Here is a 24,926-nt window from a genome sequence, read left to right as displayed (position 1 = left end):
TAATTTGTAATTGTGTGTATAGGAAGGGAGTAGCTGGGCAGCACAAGGCTGTAAGGTCCACCTATGGCGCCTAATATCCTTGGCACCAGCCCTGGCTGCACTGGCTTCATGTGAGAGAGGATTCTGGAGCTGTGCTGCTTTGAGCCCTTTGGTTCTCCCCAGTCTTGGCCAGGGCTTGATTTTTCTTTTCGTTTTTTTTTTTTTAAGCCCTGGGGGAACAGCATGGATCATGTCTGGTCTCCCTCCCTCTAGAGTCGGTAGAAAGTGCAGTGCCTGAGGAACCATAAAAACAGCAGACCATGTAGCACACATTTAATGAGAATGCACTGGAGTAGTGGAGACAAGATACAGTCACAGAAAGGGATGAGGCGAACCAAGAGGGAAGTGCCTGGGCAGTGTTGGGGGAGCTTCTGTCTGCTGGGTTCTTCTCTGAAACCAGTGAGACTCCTGGAGAGTGGGGGTGCCAAGAAGGGGTGGGAACGAGAAAGGGAGAGGGCTGCTGCAGGCTGAGGATGGGCTGGCAGCAAGCAAAACTTTATATAATGTGGCAGTACTGGAGCAAGGGCAATCGTGGTGGGACTGATGCAATAAAACCGTGCGGTAAAACAGGCATTGGTATTGAGGGCCAGTTTTACTAACACACACACACAACCACCTCTCCTGGGCACTCGATGCAATAATCAAATGAGCTGCTGCACTAAAAAGGATGCGCTAGGGGAAATTGTGTGTCCCTAGCACTCCAGGAGACGTGGCTGTGCACAGGTTAGGACACTCAATACAAGCATCCGCTTTATCTCGCCGTTTCAGAACTTCATAAGCTGGCTGAGAGTGGACACCTTACATACTTACACGAGAAAATGGTCAGCAGAAAAATTAAAGTAAACCATTTCGTGATTTAAGGAAAAATAGTAAACTGGACGAATTATTGAGTTTATTGCTACAACACGCCAAATCTGCAAAATAAGAAAGACTTTATGTAAATGGGAAGAACAGAAAGCAGTATTGTTTTGGTTTTTAGTTGAGCCCTGTACTCGCGGGTTGACTTAATGCCAGCTCCGGGGCTGGCGTTAAATTTGCCATGTTAAAAGGTTGTGTTAGCCGAGCAGCCATTTTCTGCATGGGGGGGTAATAGCTAATAGCCTCATCTACATAGCATTTACATGTGATGAGCACTATTAGCTACACATGAGTTTGGATGCGCTAATCCCCTTAATGCATCAGGCGGTAGCTTCGTAAATCCAAAATGCTTGTCCAATCGCTCGATAAGCTGTGCACTAGGCTGAACGCACTTGATTGCATCGGCCCGTGTGTGAGCGCATGAGCAGAGGGATGGCACGTGTGTGTCTGGGTGACTTTCTCTCTGACACAGAAAGACACCTCCACACATTCTGAGAGTGAGGGTGTGGGTGTGGGGGTCTTTGTGCCAGAGACATGCACACACACCTCTCAGACACAAAGTGGGTGTTTGTGTCTGAGAAACTGTGTGTGTTTCTGTTTGACACTGGCTGGTAGTGTGGTTGTCTCATTTCTTGGCAACTGGTTCAAGAACTGATTGATTGCATGGATGGAAGAGGGCCTACAGCTCTTTTTGTGCAGCCCTGGACTAGGGTGTGCCCTATTACTTAATTATTTAAGAAAAATATGAAATTTATGTTGGAGATTTTTTGGCTCAATTCTGCCAGGCTCCAGGTCACATGATGCACCTCTGAAGGATCAGTTTGGTGTGCTTTTGGAAATTATTGAAATGCATGTTGGAGGGAAAGCACACAAGTGAGTCAAACAGATACCCTGTGGATCGGTTTTGCATAAAATTCCTCGGGCAAATATTTTCCTGCAAGCTGCCCCTGGAGATTGGACATCCAAATGGCAGGTGAAATTTAATGTGGACAAGTGCAAGAATATTTCACACAAGGAAAAGTAACTCACAGTATTAGATTCCATATTAAGAATTACAACCCAGGAAAAGGATCTGGGCGTCATTGTGGACAAAACTTTGAAATCCTCAGTAGCGGACAAAAAAGCAAACAGAAAGGAAGGGAATGGAATGGAGAAAAAAACAGAGAATATCATAATACCTTTCAATTGCCCCATGGTCAGACCGCACCTAGAGTACTGTGTGCAATTCTGGTTGCCACATCTCAATAAAAGATATAGCTGAACTGAAAAAGGTACAGAGAATGGAGAATGATAAAGAGAATGGAACAGCTCCACTATGAGGAAAGGCTAAAGAGGTTAGGGCTGTTCAGCTTGGAGAAGAGATGGCTGAGGGGGGATATGATAGAGGTCTTTAAGATCATGAGAGGTCTAGACCGGATAAATGTAAATTGGTTATTTACTCTTTCAGATAATACAAAATCTAGGGGATACTCCCTGAAGTTACTAAGTAGCACATTTTCATTCAACATAAAATTAAGGTCTGGATTTCATTGCCAGAGGATGTGATAAAGGCAGCTAGCAAAACTGGGTTTTAGAAGGGTTTGGACAAATTCCTAGAGGAGAAGATCATAAACTATTATTAACCAGATAGACAAATGATGGCCTCAACTCCTTCCTGCATGGATGTAACAAAACCAACTTTTTTTTTTTTTTTTTTTCACAGGTTTCTTCCAGTTATCATGACAGCAGCAAAGACAGTGCTGAAGTCAGCAGGTCAGAGGTGAAAGCGAAGAAGACTTTGAGCCATGGCATCAACCATAAGGGCAAAAAAACAGGAAGTGGGAAAAGTTCTTCCAATTTCAGCTCAACTGCTGCAGGCAGCTCATTCCAGCCAGGTAACAACCATAGTAGCAGCCTGGTTTATCCCAGTAACAACATCTTTTTTTCCTAAAATAATTTATTCCAGTGGAGTCCTCATCTGGTCTGTAATAGTCAGATTTCCATATGGATAATAGACAATTCCAGCCAATCAGCCTCTTTCCTTGTCTGCCAGGTAGCATTGTTTTTATTGTTGTAATCTCTGTTTCTTTTAGGCACCTCTTGTAGCTCAGTACCACCACTATCCCAGGATTTTGTGACATTCCCTAAGTTGGAGCAGGAGGAAGAGAAGCCTCGGAAGCCAGTGTGCTCGTCCCACTCTTCCCCTTCACATGAGGGGCCAAAGAGTGAGGTGTTTGAGCATAAGGTGACTCTCTCCAACTTTGGTTCCATAATGCGCTTCTCTACAACCTCCGTAAACCACCTGAGGGACCGTGACACCTCCCCTGTGGACTACAAATCATCTAACCCAGTTAGCAGCCCCTCAGGCGGTGGCCACAAGCGAATGCCTTCCCTCAGCATTGAAGACGGAACAGAGATACTGAAGGAGAAAAAACACAGAGGTAGCAAGAAGAATAAACATGGGCCTGGGAGGCCAAAAGGCAGTAAAAATAAAGAGACTTCAGCATCCCAGTTGACGGGTGCTACAGTGACAGCATCCTCACCGTTCTCAGGGGGCTCAATCATCAGTTCCAGCATCAGTAGCTGCTCCCGATCTTTCACCAGCACAGGGACCCTGCCCAGCCTAAGCCTGGAGTCTTCTCTGTTGACGTCTGGTATGTTATTTTCAATGGTGCTTGATAACATTTAGTCTTTTATTGTTTGGCTTCAGTTTACAGTTACTAGAGCAGGGGTGGGCAACCTGCTTATTACCCAGCTCTTGGCTGAAACAGGGGCCGGAAGCATATTGAATTAGAGGGGTCGGGGGGGGGGGGTCCCCCTTGCAGCTCCTTGAGCTGGGATGTTCCTCCTTGGAGTTCCTTGTTTGGAGGGAGGGGGAGTCCTCCAATAAATACACAACTTTTGATGTTTTTTTGAAATCTATTTAAACACAAAAAGATGCATAAACATAAAGCAGTTTTGAATTTGAATTTATTGAAACTTATCGTCTGCACTTATCTTAAACTAAAAACAAATAAAATTCTGTAACACAGCAAACCATAGAAACAGTTTTAAAGTAAGTTAAACATTTTATTTTTTTCTTATAAGCATGCATTATTAGTTTAATGTGAACAGTGCAGTTGGTCGCCCCTTTAACAATTACACCAAACTCTGTTGTCACAGGCACAGTAAGCAGCAACGGAGTAAATTACAAAGGTTTTTAAAACATACAGGCCTATACAGTACAGTACAGTGCGCACTGTTAGCCTGCTCTTGGACGCGCGTTTTCCCTTACCCCTTATTCAGTAAGGGGAGGAAAATGCGCGTCCAACCTGCGGCACCTAATAGCACCCTCAACATGCAAATGCATATTGATGACCCTATTAGGTATGCGCGCGGGATACAGAAAGTAAAATATGCAGCCAAGCCGCACATTTTACTTTCAGAAATTAGCGCTGACCCAAAGGTCGGCGCTAATTTCTTCCAGCACCGGGAAAGTGCACAGAAAAGCAGTAAAAACTGCTTTTTTGTGCACCCTCCGACTTAATATCATGGCGATATTAAGTCGGAGGACCCGAAGAGTAAAAAAAAGTTAGAAAAAAAAAAAAATTTGAATTCGGCCCGCGGCTGTCGGGCTGAAAACTGGACGCTCGATTTTGCTGGCATCCGTTTCCGAGCCCGTGGCTGTCAGCGGGCTCGTGAACCAACGCCGACAAAATTGAGCATCGGCTGTCAAACCCGCTGATAGCCGCTGCTCCTGTCAAAAAGGAGGCGCTAGGGACGCGCTAGTGTCCCTAGCGTCTCCTTTTGCCCGTTTTTACCGCCGGGCCTAATTTAAATACTGAATCGCGTGCAACGGCGAGTGGCTTTACTGTATCGGCCTGATAGCAATTTTGTAAGACAGCAGCACCAAGTGACTTGTATAATCCCATGCACTGAGGAGAGGGAAATCCAGGAAGACCCCAAAGCACAGAGAGATAGGCAAAGCAGCAGAAAAATACCAAGCTGTAGAAGTTTTGAAACATAACTAGCATTACTTATCCAGTTACTGTTAGCTCTGTCCCTGAGGTATAAATACAGTCCTTCCTCCTAGAGCTGCTTTTTTTAAAGGAACTGATGGACCTAATGAACACATAGACAGGCGACTTAGGAAAAACATAAGATTCCCTTAAGCTGTTTACTATTAACAGCTGAAGGGATTCAGTTGTTTTTCCAGAAATCACCCTCTTCATGCTCATTAGCTGTATTACCATTTGAGCCATAAGCACAAGGAGGACTCACTGTCGTGCATTCGATGTTGCCCTCGCTGTCATGAGAACAAGCCTGAAGGATGCACTAATGCTTGCTGAATGAAAGCCTGGCAAAACAGTACTTCTGCAGCAGAGAGTCAGAACTATGGAGGGCAGGACATGGGTAGGTGGGCTGAGAAAAGCATGCTAACAAGCCACTTTTGGCCCTCAGGCCTTAGTTTGCCATCCCCATTCCTAGAGGATACAGTTGTGTTATTCAGGTTTTCACTGGAGGGCGTGATTCTAGAATAAACTGAAAGAACCCTCTTCATACTGAAAGGAGCCCCTCTCCCTTCCACATAATAGAAAGGACTACTAGGCAGGGATTTTATATACGGCTATTATTTCACATGATATATTATTCAAACAAATCCCAACAAAAAGTGCTAAGAAATGAAATCATTTATGTTCTAATACTAGAAGTCCTGGATTAGATCATGTTATGTAGACTGTGTAGCAAAGATAAACCAAATAATGTCATTTTTTATTTGCATGCATCTCTGTGCCAGAATGGCAGATATTGGGCAGGAAGGTGTTAAAGGATTAGGCTGGGAAGTGGTAGATCAGGATTCAGAGTTTTGGCTTGAGGATGGCAGAAGTTGGGGTTGGGCTTTGTGGGTTTCTGGAATTGACTGTGGTTTGTTTGCTAAAGCTGCTGTATAGATCAGATTGAAAGTGCTCCAGGGAGAAAGACCTGCTGCTTTGTCCTTTGTTCTAAACTTTTTTGTCTGTCTCCAGTGCATGTGTGTTGCTCTTCCACACTTTGCTTCCTTCTCGTTCACTCGTTTTCCTTTATTCATTGTCATCCTGTTATTGGGAAAATAATTACTATATGCTTTGATAGAAGAACATATTATGCGGCTGTTTCCTAAATTAGTACATTGGTTACCTCTAAAAAGTATAAAACTGGAAGCTAGAAGAGACAGATTCTCTGTGAGGTAAACAGATATTAACCCAAGTAAATTGGCTAACAGCTTCCACAGCAAACATACTTTTAGCCAGGCAGAGAGAAGGATGTTCCAGGGGGTGGGGAGAGGGGAAATTCAGCAAATAGTGCACTTAGAGGTAGATTATAAAAGCATTGCTTGCTCAAAAATGCCCACCTGCACATTATGTGGGCCGTGTGTGAGCAACACGGATTTTATAAAGCCGCAAAGTACATGCATATCTACTAATGCGCATGTCAAGAATTAGAGGGCAGAAAAGGGGAAGGGTGTGGGCGTTCCGGGGCAGGGTCAACAGTTATGGGCCAGATTTTTAAAAGGTTACGCATGCCGGGCCTATTTTTAAAAGGCCTGGCGACGCGCATAAAGCCCTGGGACGCGTGTGAGTCCCAGGGCTTTACTAAAGGGGTGGGGCATTCCAGGGGCTGGGTGGGACCAGAGGCCTCCAACTGTTATAATTAGTGAGGTTTGGGTGGACCCTTGGTCACTGTGGCAGCTGACCACGCCAACGGGGGGAAATCCCGTGAGGGGCCACAGGTCAGGCTCAGCTTAGGACACACAAACACAGAGATTGTTCTTTTATTAGACAATGTGGTGAAGCCACCAGAGGTGGCAGTGGTGAGCAGCAGAAGTAGCCCGGCTGGGCTAGTATCCCTCAGGCGCTGGAACAGCGACTCCTCCGATAGCAGTGTTGTAGTGGAAAGAACTGAGAATAATGAGTACAGTGGAATAAGCACAAGCCCCAGTATGGAGAACCTCAGGATAGGGAAAGCAGGCCCTCGAGGAGCGAGTACCTGATCCCTGAGAGCTGAAAGGCTTGAAGGTAATGTACTCACACAGCGGTTCCACGTAGGAGATGGCACCAGGGCTGGAACGGAGGCAGGCCCTCGAGGAGCGAGTACCTGATTCCAGGGAACAGCTCACTGGTGTTGAAGATAGCGAATCCTTCCAGGCAGAAGAGAAGGTAGGAGCAGACAGCGAAACAGGGAACATGGACCCTCGAGGAGCGAGTACCGGTTTCCTGATAGCGACCTGAAAAGCAAGTGAGGCCCCCGAGGAGCGGATACCTCGTTAGCGTTAAGAGTCCAATGGAAGATTGGAGAGGCAGAGTAGCTGGGTACAGAGAGCGAATCCCATCCGTAAGATTCCCCTTGCTAACTCAAAGGCTAGCAAACATCGTAGGCTTTAAATATCCGGGCAGCGTGACGTCATCACAGGGGGACGCCCCTGAGGTTCGCACCAAGTAGGAAATAAGAGTGAGGGCCGCGTGGTGCGCGCACCCTAAGGTACCAGCGGAGCATGGCGGGAGGCAGCGCCCAAGCTGGTCCGGGGACGCCGGAGAGGACGGCAGGCAGATGCCGCGGCAACCAGGCGTCCATCCATAGCGAGAGGAGGTGCTAAGGAAGAAAGGTAGGCGGAGTGAAACCATCTGGAAGGGATGGTTGCAACAGTACCTGCCTTCAAAGGGCGATCTCCTCTGTGAGTACCAGGTTTTGGTATCCAAGGATGCGAGAGATGAAACTGATGGAGCATCTCTTTGTCAAGGATATTAGCCAGAGGCTCCCAAGAATTTTCTTCGGGGCCAAAACCTTCCCATGAGAGAAGGTATTCCCAGGTTTTGCCTCATTTGCGGACATCAAGAATGGCTTCGACCTTGTATTCTTAGGTCATCTTCTGCATTGATAGGAGATGGTTCCTGAGAATTGGAAGAGAATTCACTGATGATGAGTGGTTTCAGAAGTGAAACATGAAAAGCGTTATGGATGTTCAATACAGGTGGTAACTTCAGACTGTAGGTAACATTGCCAAGACGTCGGAGGATTGGAAATGGTCCAACATAGCGAGGAGCAAATCAAGAGGAGGGTAACTTCAGTCTAAGGTGCTTAGTGGATAGCCAGACTTTGTCACCAGGTTGAAAGACAAGCGCTTTGGAATGATGAGCGTCATAAAACCTTTTGGCTCGATCACTCGCTTTGAGTAGCATTGCTTTCGACTGAGTCCATAATTGATGGATTTCTTCAGCAGTGGATTGAGCTGCTGGGGACGTCACTGAGAGCTTCAGTGGAAGTGGCGGTGATGGGGAACATCCATATACCACTTCAAATGGTGTTGATCCAGTTGATGTTGCTGGATGAGAATTAATGGCGAATTCAGCCCATGGTAACAGTTCGGCCCAGTTATTCTGACAGCAACTCACATAGGCCCGAATGAACTGTTTCAGGGTCCTATTCATCCATTCTGTTTGGCCATTAGATTGAGGATGATAGGCAGATGTATAATCTAGAGAGATGTCGAAGAGTTTGCACAGGGCCTTCCAGAATCTTGCCGTGAACTGTGATCCTCGATCTGAGACTATGTGCTTCGGTAGGCCATGGAGGCGAAAGATATGGACTATGAAGAGCTTTGCAAGTTCCAAGGCTGAGGGTAAGCCAGGTAGTGCCACAAAGTGGGCCATCTTGCTGAAGCGGTCGACTGTGACCCAAATGGTATTAATACCTCCAGAAAGAGGTAGATCAACTACAAAATCAGTAGCGATATGTGTCCAGGGCTGTTCCGGAGATGGAAGCAGTTGCAGCAATCCCCACGGTTGGCCAGAAGTAGGTTTGTGGTTGGCACAAGATGCCACATAGGAGAGTGTATCTTCCTTGATAGTTGGCCACCACTAATACTTCTGTAGCTTCAGCAGGGTACGGCGTTGACCAGGATGGCCAGCCAGCTTGGAATCGTGCGCCCAATAGAGCACTTTCTTTCTGAGATGCTTTGGCACGATAGTCTTACCAGCGGGCACAGAATGAGTAGCCGCTAAGACGACTTTCTTCGGGTCGATTATGTGCTGCGACTCTTCTGGAATATCCTCCGTGAGAAAGGAGCGTGATAGGGCATCAGCTCTGGTATTCTTGTCTCCGGGGCGATATTTGAGCACGAAGTCAAAGCAGTTGAAAAATAAGGACCATCTAGCTTGTCTATGGTTAAGACATTGCGCATGGCGGAGATGCTCTAGATTCTTATGGTTCGTAAACACGGTAATTTGATGTTGAGCACCTTCGAGCCAAGGCCGCCATTCCTCGAATGCCAACTTAATAGCCAGGAGCTCTTTGTCACCGATCCCATAATTCTTCTCTGCCGGAGAGAAACGTCGTGAGAAGAAAGAGCAGGGACGTAAGGACTTGGAATCTCCAGTCTTGCTCAGAACAGCCCCCACACCAACGTCAGAGGCATCGACCTCTACGATGAATGGTTTGTTGGGGTCCGGATGACGTAGGCATGGTTCCATGGGAAAGGCAGTCTTTAAATCTTCGAACACGGAAATGGCCTCCGCAGACCATTTAGAAGCATTGGCCCCTTTCCGGGTCATAGCAGTCAAGGGCACAGTTAAAGAAGAAGAGTTCTTTATGAAGCTTCTATAGTAATTGGTGAACCCCAAAAATCATCTCAGGACCTTCAGGCTGGTAGGTTGGGACCAATTCTTGATACTTTCTAATTTTTGGGGATCCATCTGGAAGCCATCTTTAGACACAATGTAGCCAAGAAAAGGCACAGAGTCTTTATGGAATTCGCATTTGGATAGCTTGGCATAGAGTCGATGTTCTCGGAGTCTTAGTAGAACTTGCTTGACGTCTTCTAGATGAGTAGACAGATTCTGAGAAAATATCAGAATGCCATTTAGGTATACTATGACACTCTTGTACAACAAATCCCGCAGAATGTCATTCATCATATTCTGGAACACGGGTGTGTTGCACAGGCCGAAGGGCATTACTAAGTACTCAAAATGACTGTCTCGAATGTTGAAAGCTGTTTTCCTCTCATCACCACTGCGAATCCGGACTAAGTTGTAGGCCCCCTTCAGGTCAAGTTTCGAAACTATCTTGGCCCCCTGAAGCCGGTCAAACAGCTCTGAGATTAAAGGCAGGGGGTAACGGTCTTTAATCGTAATCTCGTTCAGACCTCGATAGTCGATACAAGGACGTAAGGTTCCATCCTTCTTCCCCAAAAAGAAGAATCCTGTGCCAGCTGGCGACTTTGAAGGTCTAATTAAACCTTTCTGTAAATTCTCCTCAATGTACTCGGACATAGCCTTATTCTCTATTGCAGAAAGTGGATAGACATGTCCTTTAGGAGGCTCAGTGTTTGGTTTCAGCCGAATGGCACAGTCATAAGATCTGTGTGGAGGGAGGATGTCAGCAGCTTCTTTGGAAAACACATCACTGAATGATGCGTATTGAGGCAGCAGTCCTGCCATCACTGGAGTTGTAGGCATGCAGAGAACAGGAGAAACTTCCTTGAGGCAACTGCCATGACAACCAGGGCCCCAGCGGGAGAGCTCCAAGGAGGACCAGTCGAATTGAGGCTGATGCAACTGCAACCAGGGTAACCCCAGAGTGATAGGGTGCATGGCCTTCTCTAACACAAAGAAGGGAATTGTCTCCGTATGGAGGGCTCCGGTGCGAAGAGTCACTGGTTCAGTGCGACAAGTCACATCACCAGGCAAAGGCTCTCCATGGATAGATGACAAGAGTAGTGGAGCTTCTAAAGTAACGAGGGGCATTCTCAAATGTTCCACTAGGCGTCGAAGTATAAAGTTGCCTCCTGCCCCCGAATCCACAAGGGCAAGAGTTTGGATTGTAGACTGTCCACAAGTCAGAGAGACTGGTAGAGAGAGCGGAGGAGAAGGCGTGGTAAGGCCTAAGAACAGTCCTCCTGCAGGACTCAGGCCCGTCCGTTTTCCGGACGAATAGAGCATGTTGGGACATCATGACCAGCTTGTCAATAGGACACAAAGGCCATGCCTCTTCCGAAGTCTTCTCTCTTTTGAAGTCAAATGACTGCGACCAAGTTGCATCGGTTCTTCTCCACTGGCAACAGGTACTGCTGGAACCATCCGAAGTGCAAGTTTAGCACGAGTCTCCTTCTGAACCGATCCTTTAGTAGGCTTGAGTTCTTCCACCTTATCACGAAGCCGGAGGTCAATTCTAGTAGCCAAAGCGCCACTAGTTCATCCAGCGAGTCAGGTGTCTCACGAGTGGCAAGTTCGTCCTTCAAGCGAGTATTCAGACCTCTGAAGAAGAGAGTTTTCAGGCATCTAGGTTCCCAGCATAATTCAGTAGCAAGTCTTGAACTCTTTTGCAAAATCAGCCAGTGATCGGTTGCCTTGCTTTAGGTCCACCAGGTCAGAACCAGCAACAGGCACTCGAGCAGGATCATCAAAAACAGATTTAAATAATTCCAGAAATCCATCAATATCCTGCAGGATTGGATCCTTATGTTCCCACAGCGTTGAAGCCCAAGACAAGGCCCTTCCATCAAGATAAGATAGAATATAAGTAGTCTTGGCGTGGGCTGTGGGGAAGTGTGCAAGCTGCAATGCAAAATGCATGCAGCATTGGTTTAGTAAACCTCTAGTTCTTTGAATCTCTCCAGAGAAATGCACTGGAGCAGCCAGAGGTACCATAGTCTTTATAGTTACTTCAGGTAACTGACCTTCATTACTGGAAGTAGCGCCTTGCGTCTTCTGTGCTTGTAGCTGATGAAACGCTGAAGTGAGTTTCTCCAATGCGTCTTGTAGTTCAGCAGTGCGTAGGGCTAGGCCTGGAATGGCCTGCAAGGCTTTGAGCTGTGCCAGATCCATGGAGTTAGCAATCTTTTATAATTAGTGAGGTTTGAGTGGACCCTTGGACACTGTGGTAGCTGACCACGCCCACGAGGGGAAGTCCCATGAGGGGCCACAGGTCAGGCTCAGCTTAGGACACACAAACACAGAGATTGATCTTTTATTAGACAATGTGGTGAAGCCACCAGAGGTGGCAGTGGTGAGCAGCAGAAGTAGCCCGGCTGGGCTAGTAACCCTCAGGCGCTGGAACAGCAACTCCTCCGATAGCAGTGCTGTAGTGGAAAGAACGGAGAATAATGAGTACAGTGGAATATGCACAAAGCCCCAGTACGGAGAACCCCAGGATAGGGAGAGCAGGCCCTTGAGGAGCAGTACCTGATCCCTGAGAGCTGAGAGGCTTGAAGGTAATGTACTCACTCAGCAGTTCCATGTAGGAGATGGCACTAGGGCTGGAACGGAGGCATGCCTTCGAGGAGCGAGTACCTGGTTCCAGGGAATAGCTCTGAGGTGAAGATGGTAGTACTCACTGGTGTTGAAGATAGCGAATCCTTCCAGGCAGAAGAGAAGGTAGGAGCAGGCAGCGAGTCAGGGAACATGGGCCCTCGAGGAGCGAGTACCGGTTTCCTGATAGCGACCTGAAAAGCAAGTGAGGCCACCGAGGAGCGGGTACCCCGTTTAGCGTTAAGAGTCCAATGGAAGATTGGAGAGGCAGAGTAGCTGGGTACAGAGAGCGAATCCCATCCGTAAGATTCCCCTTGCTAACTCAAAGGCTAGCAAACATCGTAGGCTTTAAATATCCAGGCAGCATGATGTCATCACAGGGAGACGTCCTTGAGGGTCGTGCCAAGTAGGAAATAAGAGTGAGGGCCACGCGGCGCACACGCCCTAAGGTACCAGCGGAGCATGGCAGAGGCAGTGCCCAAGCCAGTCCGGGGATGCTGGAGAGGACGGCAGGCAGACTCTGTGGCAGCCAGACGTCCATCCATAGCGAGAGGAGGTGCAAAGGAAGAAAGGTAGGCGGAGTGAAGCCGTCAGGAAGGTACGGTTGCAACACCGACAGAGCGGCCATTTGCCGCTGTGTTGGAGGATTGCGTGCTGGCAGGCTGCCGGCAGGCATAAAAGGTAAGACAAAGGGCCGGGAGGTTAGAGTAGGGCTGGGGGGGAAGGTTAGGGGAAGGGGTGGGAAGGTCAGGCTAGGGGGAAGGGAATGGGGGAAGGCAGCGCGGCTTGGCGGGCGCAAGGTGCACAATTATGCACCCCCTCGTGTGCGCCGATTCCTGATTTTACAACTTGTGCGCGCCTGCGCATGAAAGTTATAAAATCAGGCATACATGTGTGCGCGCCTGGTAGCGAGTGCACCCTTTTAAAATCTACCCCTATATGTGTAACTCTGTATTTTAAAACGAGACTGCGCAGCACATCAGCTTGTTATTTGTGTAACTTTACTGCTGATCCAGCTGAAGTGCAAATTTGTAAATCTCAAGTTTTAGGGCTTACAGGATAGGCTGAGGGATCTGGGTCAACAGGGGGGGTATGCAGGATGAAGAACCAGCCTGGAAGATCTTGATATAAATCGGGCAAGCTGATGGACTAATAGGAAAAACTGGGTTGTCCTTCTCACGAGCGTGTTTTAAAATCCGCTTACATACATGCAGGGGCGGATTGTGGGAAAATAGTGGCCCGGGGGATTTTTTTCCATACTGGCCCATGGGTACCCAATTACACATACAATTTGGTGAGTCACCAAATACAGAATAAAGGGACCATAAAATATACATAGAAATGCACAGACAAACTGAACTGGAAATCACAAGTTAAGACTGTATGTAATGCAGCAATGGAAAAACCGAAAATACCATCATTCCTCAAAAAACATCAAACAATAAAATCAAGAACAATAAAACATCACAATAGGAAAATCATACTAAAAATATATATTTCAAAACTGCTGATGAATAGAACCTCCAGTAATTTAACTCAGGGAAATTTTTAAAAATTTGTATATAACACTAATAAAATATTTCAAAAAGAGCAGACATCAAATTATATTCAATAATTAAAACTAATAAGGATTTTAAAAAGCCCCTGCTGTCCCCTTCTGTGAGAGCTCTTGATTTCCAGTCACCCCGATATTGTCGAGGATTAGGAGGTTATCCTCTCTCTCTCACACATACTCACATGTCCATTCTATCTCACACATACACTGTCACATACATACACATTCATGCTCTTATACCCACCATAACCTCTCGCTCTCACTGACACTGACACACTCTCAGGCTCTAAGACACTCTCTCCCCCTCCACACACAAACTCTTACACCCTTGGATTTTCTCATACACACTCATGCTCTCACACTCACTGGCTCCCTCACATACACACAAACACACACACCCAGGCAAGCTCCCAGTCATTCTCACACACACACACACACTGACCCCCAGGCAGGCTCCCATTCATTTTCAAACTATTCCCTCCCCATCCCCCAGGCATGCACACATTCATTTTCACACACATACACCCCCAGGCAGAGTCCCATTCACACACATGCACATACTAAAGGCAGACCCCCCTCTCTTTTGCCAGCAACCTCAGAACCTCTCTCATTCCTCTGCTGCCACTGTCACTGATGCCGCATGGCTATTGGGGAGGTGCTGATTGCTGCTACTGACACTGAAGCCCATTCTGCTGCCTCCTCTGTGCAGGCCCCGTGGGCTTCCGCTTTCTCCATGCTGATCTCATGCATTGTGAGATCTGCATAGAGAAAGTGCTATTCTTGCACATTCCCAAAGATTACATATGCCAATCACTAAAAAGTAATTTATTTATTTTTTTACCTTTGCTCTCTGATCTTAGTTTTCTAATTGGTTGGTCACAGGCTTTTTTTTTCCACCTTCCCTTTCTTATTTTTTTTGCCATTTCCTTTTATATTGTCTTTTTTTTTCTGTTTCTTTTCTCTCCATCTTCTTCCCTCAAACACACAGTCAAGTTCTCATTCTCACATGTATTTCTCTCTCACACACACAGAGGCTCTCACATGCTGTCTGCAAACATTCAGGTCCTCACTCTCACACACAGTCTTTCAACTCATCTCATACACGCACACACACACACACACACTCTCTCACCTCTGGGCCTTCTCTTCGTGGGTCGCCGCAGGATGAGCTCTGCAGCAGCCCTGATCTTTTCCTCTGCTACCGGACCTGCTACCGGACTTCTTCCTCTTCTCGGGCCATTGCGACTTGGGATTCGCTGCGGCCCGTAAGCGCTGCTCCTCTTCTGCACGCGCTGATGCTCCTCCTCCTTCCTGCCCACGCGGCTCCGGCAACGTTTACTTCCGGGGCCGCACAGGCAGGAAGGAGGAGGAGCATCAGCGCGTTTAAACGCGATCTTTTTCTTCAGGCCTCACCACGGCCCTGCCGATCTGCCTGTCGCAACGCCGCATGAGCCTCCCTGCGCCCGGGGGCATTGGCTCCCCTCGGGATACCACTGCTCGCGGCGCCCCAGGCCTAGTGCTTCCACCGGCCCTGCCCACAGGTTTCTCTTCGGGCCGCAGCACCAGCAGACCCTCTTCTTGACTTTGGCCGGGAAGTTTAAAAAAAAAAATCACGTGATGGGAGCGACCGGCCCACCGGGGGAAGCCCGATCCCCCGATAGGCCAATCCGCCCCTGCATACATGCATAAAAGCCAACAAAGTCCTATGCAAGATAAGTGGCTAACTGTGCTCATGTAACCTCTTAAGATGTGGTTAGTGCAGTTAGTGTAGCTGGGTTCAAAAAAGGTTTGGATAAGTTCTTGGAGGAGAAGTCCATTAATGGCTATTAATCAAGTTTACTTAGGGAATAGCCACTGCTATTAATTGCATCAGTAGCATGGGATCGTCTTAGTGTTTGGGTAATTGCCAGGTTCTTGTGGCCTGGTTTGGCCTCTGTTGGAAACAGGCTGCTGGGCTTGATGGACCCTTGGTCTGACCTAGCATGGCAATTTCTTATGTTCTTATTAGGAGCATGCGTGGTTGGCATATTTTAAAATGTACGCATGCAAGTGCACACACAATTTAAAATTCCAGTGTATCTTTACTCATGCGCTGATATGAGCATCTGTGGGTGCATGCACATTTGTTTTAAAATTAGCCTAATAGGTTTCATTTTCAAATCTGTATGTATTTTTGCACAAAAGTTTTGCCCACACAAAAAGCAGGTGCGAAGTGTGCGGGTTCTGTAGGCAAGTTTGAAAACGAAATGCAATTGGGTAAAATGTAGCCACAGACTTTGCAGCTAGCCAGGCTGTCAACATTGTTCCCACTGAGGTGAATTTTAAAAGCCAGACACGTGCCAAAATTGAATCAAGTCCCATGGTCAGACCACTCAATAATCTCCACTACTTTTTCACTACTACAACCAGACTCCAAGCAGACCACCAGTCCATCATTTACCTACAGGAAACCCTGCACCTCAGAGTACCTCACCAAGCTCCTAACCCCGGATCTCTCATATATTGACGTCACCATGCCCAACTCAGCCCTCCAATCCTGGTCCAAAATAACAGAATCAGTAGCCAACATACTATGTCCTCTGACAACAAAAAAGCTTAAACAAAATGCGTCCAAAAGACAACCCTGTTTTAACGAAGAGCTGCGAAAACTCAAACACCTGCTTCGTCAGAAAGAAAGAAAATGGCGTAAAGCCCCCTCTACTTCCTTACTATCCGATTACAAATGTTCTCTCCACTTATACAAAAACATGACCTTAAAAACCAAAAGAGACTTCTATGCCAGCAAGATCCACCACCTCATCTTCGACTCTAAAGCTCTTTTCACCTACGTCTCCAGTCTCACTAAAGCTATCACTCCAGATATTCCAACCGAATTATCACAGACAAAAGCAGACGAACTGGCTCTTCATTTCAGTAAAAAAATCTCCAACCTCCTCAAACAACTGTCACCAAACAAGGGCACTTCCGATAGTACATATCTTCTCCCAAACAAAGACATTCACCTAAACGCCTTCGAACCCATCACCACTTCAGAGATTCAATCGGTTCTGAAGAAAATGAAACCGTCAACACACCCGTTTGATCAAATCCCGTCCAAATTACTTCTTCTAATTCCGGATACTATATCGAAAGCTCTAGCCGACATCGTAAATTGTTCACTGTCCCAGGGTATCTACCCAGACAACCTCAAAACGGCTTCAATCAAACCACTCCTAAAAAAAACCCAACCTAAATGCAAACGAACCCAACAATTACCGCCCCATCTCCAACCTTCCGTTTATAGCTAAAATTATGGAAAAACTAGTAAACACCCAATTATCAAATTACATCGAGGATCACAAGATCCTCTCCCCAAACCAATATGGATTTCGCAAAGAATCAAGCACGGAAACACTTCTTCTCTCCCTCACGGACTTCCTACTCTCAGGCATAGATAAAGGTCATGCTTACCTATTAATCCTCCTCGACCTTTCGGCTGCCTTCGATACAGTCAACAACCACCTCCTCATAAAACAACTAGCAAACATAGGAGTGAAAGGCACAGCACTGACCTGGTTCAAAACTTTCTTGGACAACAGAGGATACAAAGTCAAAATTCATAACAAAGAATCACATTACTTTCCTTCCTCTCAAGGGGTGCCACAGGGCTCCTCCCTCTCACCGACGCTATTCAATGTTTACTTGCTCCCTCTCTGCTTACTACTAACGAAACTAAACCTAAAACACTTCCTTTTTGCAGACGACGTCCAGATCGTGATACAGGTAAAAGAATCCATATCTAAAACAATAGAATTCTGGAATAGCTGCCTAACAGAAATCAACCACCTCCTCACCAATCTAAACCTAATTCTCAATGCCTCAAAAACAGAATTTCTACTTATTTCCCCGGAAAACAACAACACCCTTTCAAAGCCACCATCTATCCTTCAAACCTCTCACGTAAGAGACCTAGGAGCCATCATGGACAACCGTCTCAACTTAAAATCATTCATCAACCAAACCACCAAAGATTGCTTTCACAAACTACATATCCTAAAAAGAATAAAACCTTTATTCAACTCACAGGACTTCAGAACAATTCTTCAAGCAATAATCTTCTCCAAACTAGATTATTGTAACTCGCTACTACTAGGTCTACCAGCTTCCCACACCAAACCTCTACAAATGGTGCAGAATACAGCTGCCAGAATCCTGACGAACTCTAGGAGAATGGACCACATCACCCCAATCCTCAAAGACCTTCACTGGTTACCGATCCATTACAGAATCATATACAAATCCATCACCACCATCTACAAAGTCATTCACCAACAAGCCCGGATCAACTTACAAATTCCCTTCAAAAAACACACATCCATCAGACCCATCAGGGAATCCTACAAAGAATCTCTTCAGGTGCCTCACACAAAAACCATGCATCATAAGTCTCTCCGTGCCAGAGCATTTTCAACCGCAGGTCCACCATTATGGAACTCCATCCCAGCGGACCTGAGACAAGAACCCTGCCTTCCAACATTTAGAAAAAGGCTGAAAACTTGGCTTTTTAAAAAAGCCTTTCCAATCCCTGACTGAGACCTTCACCAGACATCTTAACCACACTATCCAAGCTCCGACTGAGACCTACACCCCACATCTCAACCACACTATTAAAAATTGTTTTAAACAACAAACTTTGTTATTCGCTGCCATCACCTTCACAGTGTTAACACTATCATTTACTAATCAATTCACATTTAATCGGACTCAATCTTGTAACCTTGTAAATAATTTGCTGTAAGTTATATCCCCCTCTTCTCACCTCTAACTCCCAGTTATTTATTTCCCTGTTTTAATGTAACTGTCACGCTCCTTACAATGCTCTTGTTACAGTTGTTTGAGTTATCACTTTCTTGCACACTTTGTTAAATGTAAACCGGTTTGATGTGATCCATGTCATGAAAGCCGGTTTAGTAAAAACAATAACAATAAATAAATATTATATATCATACATGCATAGGTGTGCGCATGTTTTAAATTGCCATGTCTCTTGGTGCGTGCCGATTTGAAAGTTACTGTCTATATCTCCCTCCCAGGCCCATTTCTTGTCTGTACTGTCCTCCCCCTCTGGTGCAGTTAATGTTTAATGTTTATATACCGCCTTTCCAATTCAAGGAATTAATCAAAACAGTTTACAGAAAACATACACAAATTTTCATAATTGAATTAAATTGAGCCATCAAAAACAATCAATAAATTGAGAAAGAGAGAGAATGGTTTGAACTGCTACTTCTGAAACCATGCCTGTCACCTCATACTCCTCAGTTTCCAGGACATGCTGCTTAGCACGTGACTGCCATAAATGTGCGTATCTCACCATGTGCAAAGATACGTGCTGTTTTATAAAGTATACGCGTAGGTTATAAAATACTGTTCACGTGCAGCTTTATATGCACATCTTACACGTGCTGGAGAGAGAGAGACTCTTTATAAGGCTCAGCCTGACACTCAATATATGGACCGTTGTAAGGGGGCACTTTGATTCGGGGTGAGTTTTTGGGAGGTGGGTTGGGGTTTGGGGGTTGGTGTTACAGACACATTCAAAGGTATTCGTTGTAAAATTGACATCATTAAAGAATTTTAGACCTTATAAGTGACCTTATAAGTGATGAAATGGAATTGATTTGTACAATCAGCTGGCAGTCAATTTTACAATGAATACGTCTTTGGGATGTTTTACCCACAAACTGTGCACCAGTTTTCAAACAGAAAATACATGTGAACTTTCACTCTGAAACCCGGAATGGCTACAAAGTACCCACAAACATTTGCACCCGCTTCTTTTTGCAGGTAGTTTTTACGTTAAAAATGTAATCTGTGTAAGTTATTCTCTCCTGATCAAAACACATCCCTGGAAATGCCTCCTGTGAATAAGACTAAAAGCGTGTGCATTCTTACACAATGGGGTAGATTTTAAAAGGTGCGCGCAGGCGTATATGTGCACGCTATCCAGCACATGCACACCTGATTTTAGGGGTCGGCGCGTGCAAGGGGGTGCACAGTTGTGCAGCTTGCACGTGCCGAGTGCGCTGCCTTCCCCCGTTCCCTCCCCCCTAACCTGACCTTCCCACCCCTTCCCCTAACCTTTCCTCCCCCCCCCCCCCCAAATTTTTATTTTACCTTTTGCGCCTGCCTCTGGGCAGGCGCAAGTTGCGCACCAGCAAGTTGCCGGCACATGATCCTTCGACACAGTGGCAATGGCTGCTGTGTTGCAGGCCTCTGGCCCTGCCCCTTTAGTAAAGCCCCGGGACTTACACGCGTCGCCGGGCCTTTTTAAAATCTGGCCCAATGCGCAGACTTTTAACCATTTTGAGGGAGCGCAGTTTTTGGACGGCCAGCCTACACAGATAAATTGCAATTTAACTGCATAAATAACCTTAAATTGTTCTGTATATGGAGAATTCACTTCTCATTTCTTTGAGCGTACCATCTTTTAGCACAGGAGAACTTCCTTACCAATAGCAGTCTCACTTCTGAGCTCATGGACTCAGCATATTGGCAAATACTTAAGTTTGCTAGTAAGAGAAGTTCCCTTCACCAGCTGGAAGCCAATCCTTTCTTACGCCGACACTGCAAGGAAGTATAGAGGGAAGTGCTCAACAGCTGTCTTTCCTATACTAACGCAATGGAAGAGACTCTTCTTTCATTGCTAATATTGTAGGGTCACTAGAAGGGTTGTCTTTATGCTAACACTTGTTTTGTTGGGAGAGGGGTTTCCATGGGCGTTTAATCCTTTTTTCGTCATAGTCCAAACAGTTCTATATCCACAGTGGGGATAGGTGCCAGGGTGTTAACATCCCGTGTTACACAACATCTCAATCTTGGCCAAAAGACAAAGGAAAGACTCTGCTCAGTGTATGATTCAGATTTTGTACTTAATCTTTGCCAAAAAAAGAGCCAAAAAGCTTATGGTAACACTTGCCTTTTTTTTTAAAAAACAGGACATTTAATCCTCCTGTTTTGGTAATAGTCATAAAATAATTATGTCTTCAGTGGGCAGGGCATTACCTCATCCATATTGTGTAGGATCTCAATCTCAGCCAGAAGGCTAAAAAGGGATAGCCTTCAGCTCATGGTGTACATTGACATTTGATCTTTGTCACAAAGAGGCAAAACTAGCAACTTAAAGAGGTTCTGTCAGAAAGACAGCCTTTCCTGTGCTGATACTGCAGACACTAGTATTAAAGGAGATTTTGCCCAGTTGGATAAGGTTGTGCTCAGATTTCTGGTCTGAAAATGGAACATCTTTCACGTTTACATGCAATTAGTTTGTCATAGCTACTGTACTATAGTAGTATATTATAATAGTATACTTCTTTTTTAACCAGGGATCTATACAAGTAACAAGGATCCCATTTCCCATGGTGGTGGGGTACTGAGGGCAGCATGCAGCACTCCACTGTCATCTAGTGTCCTCTCACAACAAGGCTCTTCATCTCTTCTGCCACTGAATCGGCCTTCCTTTGCCAGCACAATTCCTGCCTCCTCTTCCTCAGTCTCCACCACACAGGTAATAAGCATCCGAAGTAGAAAAAACCAGGCTCTGCACTAAAAACTTCAGGGATCGAGTGCACAAAATAGCCAATAATTCTTCCTAATAAAGCCAAGACCAGGTGGTGGTATTCTCCGAGACATAATGTCCCCTGAAAAGTTGAGCCTGAGGAGGGAGAAAGTGGCACAGTACTAACATAGCAAAGGGATACTGCAGGGTATTTTTAACTTGTATTGATAATTTTATTTTTATTTATTTATTTAGAAGTTTTTATATACCGATGAACGTTGGAAACATCTCATCGGTTCACATAAAACATAACTCAGCAACAAGCGCTTTACAGTGTAACATTGAATGAACTGTGGGAAAGCCTGCATGGGTCCTGCCCAGACTCTCCCTAAAGGATCAAATGTACTAAAGAGTTCTCACCATTTTGTGTCTAAGGGAAGAAAGCACAGCACATCTGCTGCTAAGCAAACATTTTTTTCCATACGCAAAGAGTGGAAAAAGTCCTTTTTGAATAAAGCGCTAAACAGTCTTAGCTGCTAGACCCTGAGGAGCAGGAGGTGCCTTTATAGAGTGCAGGATGCGAGAGGTGCAGCTAGCAAGCCCTGTTGTGCTGGAAGCATATCACCATTTGGACCCTGCGGTGCATTATTTTTTTGAGGGACGGGGGGAGGGGGGTATTTATTTAGTGAAATGTTTTCAATGTTCTAATTTTTTATCCTTTTTTGCTCCCAGGTCTTTTCTCTGGCAGGTCCCAATTTCAGCATCCCATCTTCTCACATTTTTGGAAGCCCTCTCACATCAGGGCCATCTTTCAACCCACTCCTCACTCGGACAGATAACATTCGGACAGGTATGTGACCTGATGGAAAGGAGTCGGGACCTTGAACATGATGGGACCTTGCCCTTGATCTCGTTATCTTCATGGAACGATGGAAGGCAGTAGATCAAGCTGTGTTGAAGGACCAGTAGAGCTACTAGTATTGTGCACTAAAGAATTGAAGCCTAAAACCCACACAGATATGCAGTCACCGTGTCACTAAAACACACATGAAAGAATGATAGAACAATTGCATGAGTGTTTGAAAAGAACCTGCTCTGTGTTGGGCGTAATGCAGAAGAATGGAATAAATTATGCAAAAATTACGGTAGAACAGATTTTTGGAGCCTGGAAAAAATAATTGTGTTTCTTCTTTTTCTAAGAGCCTGATTTGGAAGACTGTAGTTTTGTTTGCAGAGGGAGTTCCCCCCGAGAAAGTCTCTCCTCCATGTAAGTTGTGTTCACCTCTTTCTCTGTATTATGTTATCAATTAGGTGGCAACAAGCTAATTATGCGGTTTCTCTTTCAGGAACCTATGGGCTAGATTTTAATACATGGACACTCCAATTTTATAACCTGCGCGGCCAATTTTATAAGATTATGCGCAGCAACGCATCAGGGCCTTCCCAAGTTCCCTCCCAGTCCGCTCCAATTAAGGAGAGGACTGGGAGGAAACTTCCCTACCCCTCTACCCATACTTCCTCTCCTCCCCACCCCCAAACCCTGTCTCCTACCTTTGCTTTTTTTTTTTGGTTCGTTGCTTACTGTTCTGTTGAACCGCCCCCTTCTCTGGGCCCGGGGGTTGCACGCATGGCCGGGCCCCTTTGAAAATGTGCATGGCACACACAAGGCCCAGCCACGCGCGGAACGCCAGGCATTTAAAATCTACCTGTAACCTATGCTGGAAGTCTGTTCCAGGTGTCCACCATTCGCTCACATTCCTTTTCAGCTTCCCTTCGTTTATTTCATGAGATGACTCCTTGTCCTTAAGCTCTCTCCAGAACCTGGTAGACAGACACACCGAGGTCGATATTCAGCGCTACTTAGCTGGATATCCAGTGGGCAGGCAATGGGTGTAACGGAGAGGTGCTTCTTAACTGGGTAACTGATATTTGGATTTATCTGGTTAAGTTAATTGGATAAGCTAGATCTGTCATAGAGCTGGTCTAACTTATCTGGCTCAGTAGCATTGAATACCAGGATATTCAGCAGCATAACCATGCTGCTGAATATCTCATTAAGTTAGCTGGACAAGTCTTACCCGGCTAACATATAACCAGATAAAGCTGAATATTGGGCCCTCTGAGCCCAGCCAATAGTGTTTCTGTTGGGCAGTGGCTCAGATGCCATCCCATTCAAGGGTTTTGGATACTGCCCCACAACATCTCCAGTCTCTGGCACTGAGAAACCTCTTTTTTTTTTTTTTTGACACCCTAGACAACATAAAGTAGATGAGCATCTCTAATGATGATGAAAAGAGTAAATACTAAACAAAGGAATGGTTCAAGAGATGGGAGATAAGTGTTGGATGCTGAAAGGGTATTATGAAGGGTTAACAAGACAAAAACTATGCTTCTCCAGCAGGATGGCAGTAACTCTTAAGTTTAAAGTAGAAAATGGATACAATAAATGAGTGCTAAACTCTTTTGATCTTTTCTTTGGCTAGGTCTCCTATAAGCAGTTTACCCACCTTATTTGAGCAGACAGCGCCATGCAGCAGCAGCCAGTTAGAAAATGTCCCCAGTGCTACCCCCAACATTGAGCAGCTTCTGGAAAAACACGGCAATGGCGAAGCTGGCGTCAACAGTAAGCTGTTTATTGATTGAAACAGGAGATAATAAATTGAAGATTTTATTAGTATATTGTGCCCCAAAGAGTGCTAGCCAGTCAATTTTGGATTTGGTACAATAAATTTTTGATACCCTGCTTGAGCTCTTGTCTACTGTAGTAAGAGATTTTACAAAGATAATACTGAATTCATGTTAGTAAATAAGTTTGACATCTTTGATTTCCTAAGTCACAATTTCTTACTGCCAGTATGCATGAGACTGGGCCTTTTCCATCGCTGGCCCCATTATTTGGAATTCTATCCCATCCACACTGAGAGCTATCTCTAACAAAAAATAATTTAAGAAAGCTTTAAAAAAATTTTTTATTTAAGCAAGCCTTTAAAGATTATTGTGAATCGTAAGTTTTAATTATGTCTGCTAAGGCCATTTTAATATTCTGATTGTTTTGATTTGTTTTATTGTATGATTTTTATGTTTCTTTTATACATTTTGTATTTATACTTTGTAATCTGCCCTGAACATTGGAAGGCATGGTTAATAAATCCTTTAAAATAAATAATATTTTAGATTGTGTTTTTACATGAAATGTCCTTTTCAAAATGCACAGAGAGGCAGATACCATAAGAAGCTTGATGGACCATTTGGTCCTTTTCTGCCATCATTATTATGTTACTTGGGTGGAAAAATCCTAGTCATCTGATCACCTAGACAACTTAGTCCTGGAACCTGCTAGTAGTCTCTCAGCTATGGCCCAGTAGAGTATTAGCCACTGGGCCGCTGAGAGCCCAGTGGCTAATACTCTACTGGGAGCAGCTGTGGCCGATGGGAGCAGCAGCTGAACCATGGAAAGCAGGAGAGGTACAGACTGTTGAAAATTCAGCCACTGAGCCTCAGAGCAGGAAGTCCTGCTGCAGCCCAGCAGATTTTCATCTGCCAAACTGGAAAGAACTGGAGGTACAGCTGCAGTCTGTACCTCCAACTACCAGGCTACCTCCAACTACCAGGCTGCAGGGAGTGAGCGGTGCAACCTGATGGAATCTTAGCCACAAGACCAAGGACCAGCAGGAGGAGCAACTGCAGCCCAGTG

At 45.5% G+C, this 24,926-nt stretch overlaps 1 protein-coding gene across 3 annotated transcripts in view; it reads left to right on the top strand.

Annotated features, from left to right (window-relative positions):
* Nucleotides 1-24,926, top strand: part of MLLT6 (MLLT6, PHD finger containing) — a 371,762-nt gene that overhangs the window by 299,722 nt on the left and 47,114 nt on the right. For all 3 annotated transcript variants that reach the window (XM_029573666.1, XM_029573665.1, XM_029573668.1), the window contains 6 exons: nt 2,600-2,771; nt 2,970-3,530; nt 21,060-21,241; nt 21,965-22,082; nt 22,433-22,499; nt 23,716-23,855. In XM_029573666.1, coding sequence (XP_029429526.1) covers nt 2,600-2,771; nt 2,970-3,530; nt 21,060-21,241; nt 21,965-22,082; nt 22,433-22,499; nt 23,716-23,855 — 1,240 coding nt within the window. The remainder of the gene's footprint in view (nt 1-2,599; nt 2,772-2,969; nt 3,531-21,059; nt 21,242-21,964; nt 22,083-22,432; nt 22,500-23,715; nt 23,856-24,926) is intronic.

This window comes from Rhinatrema bivittatum, chromosome 12 (assembly GCF_901001135.1).
Source record: "Rhinatrema bivittatum chromosome 12, aRhiBiv1.1, whole genome shotgun sequence".
NCBI classification, from domain to species: domain Eukaryota; kingdom Metazoa; phylum Chordata; class Amphibia; order Gymnophiona; family Rhinatrematidae; genus Rhinatrema; species Rhinatrema bivittatum.
This window is presented reverse-complemented; position numbering and strand designations above follow the sequence as displayed.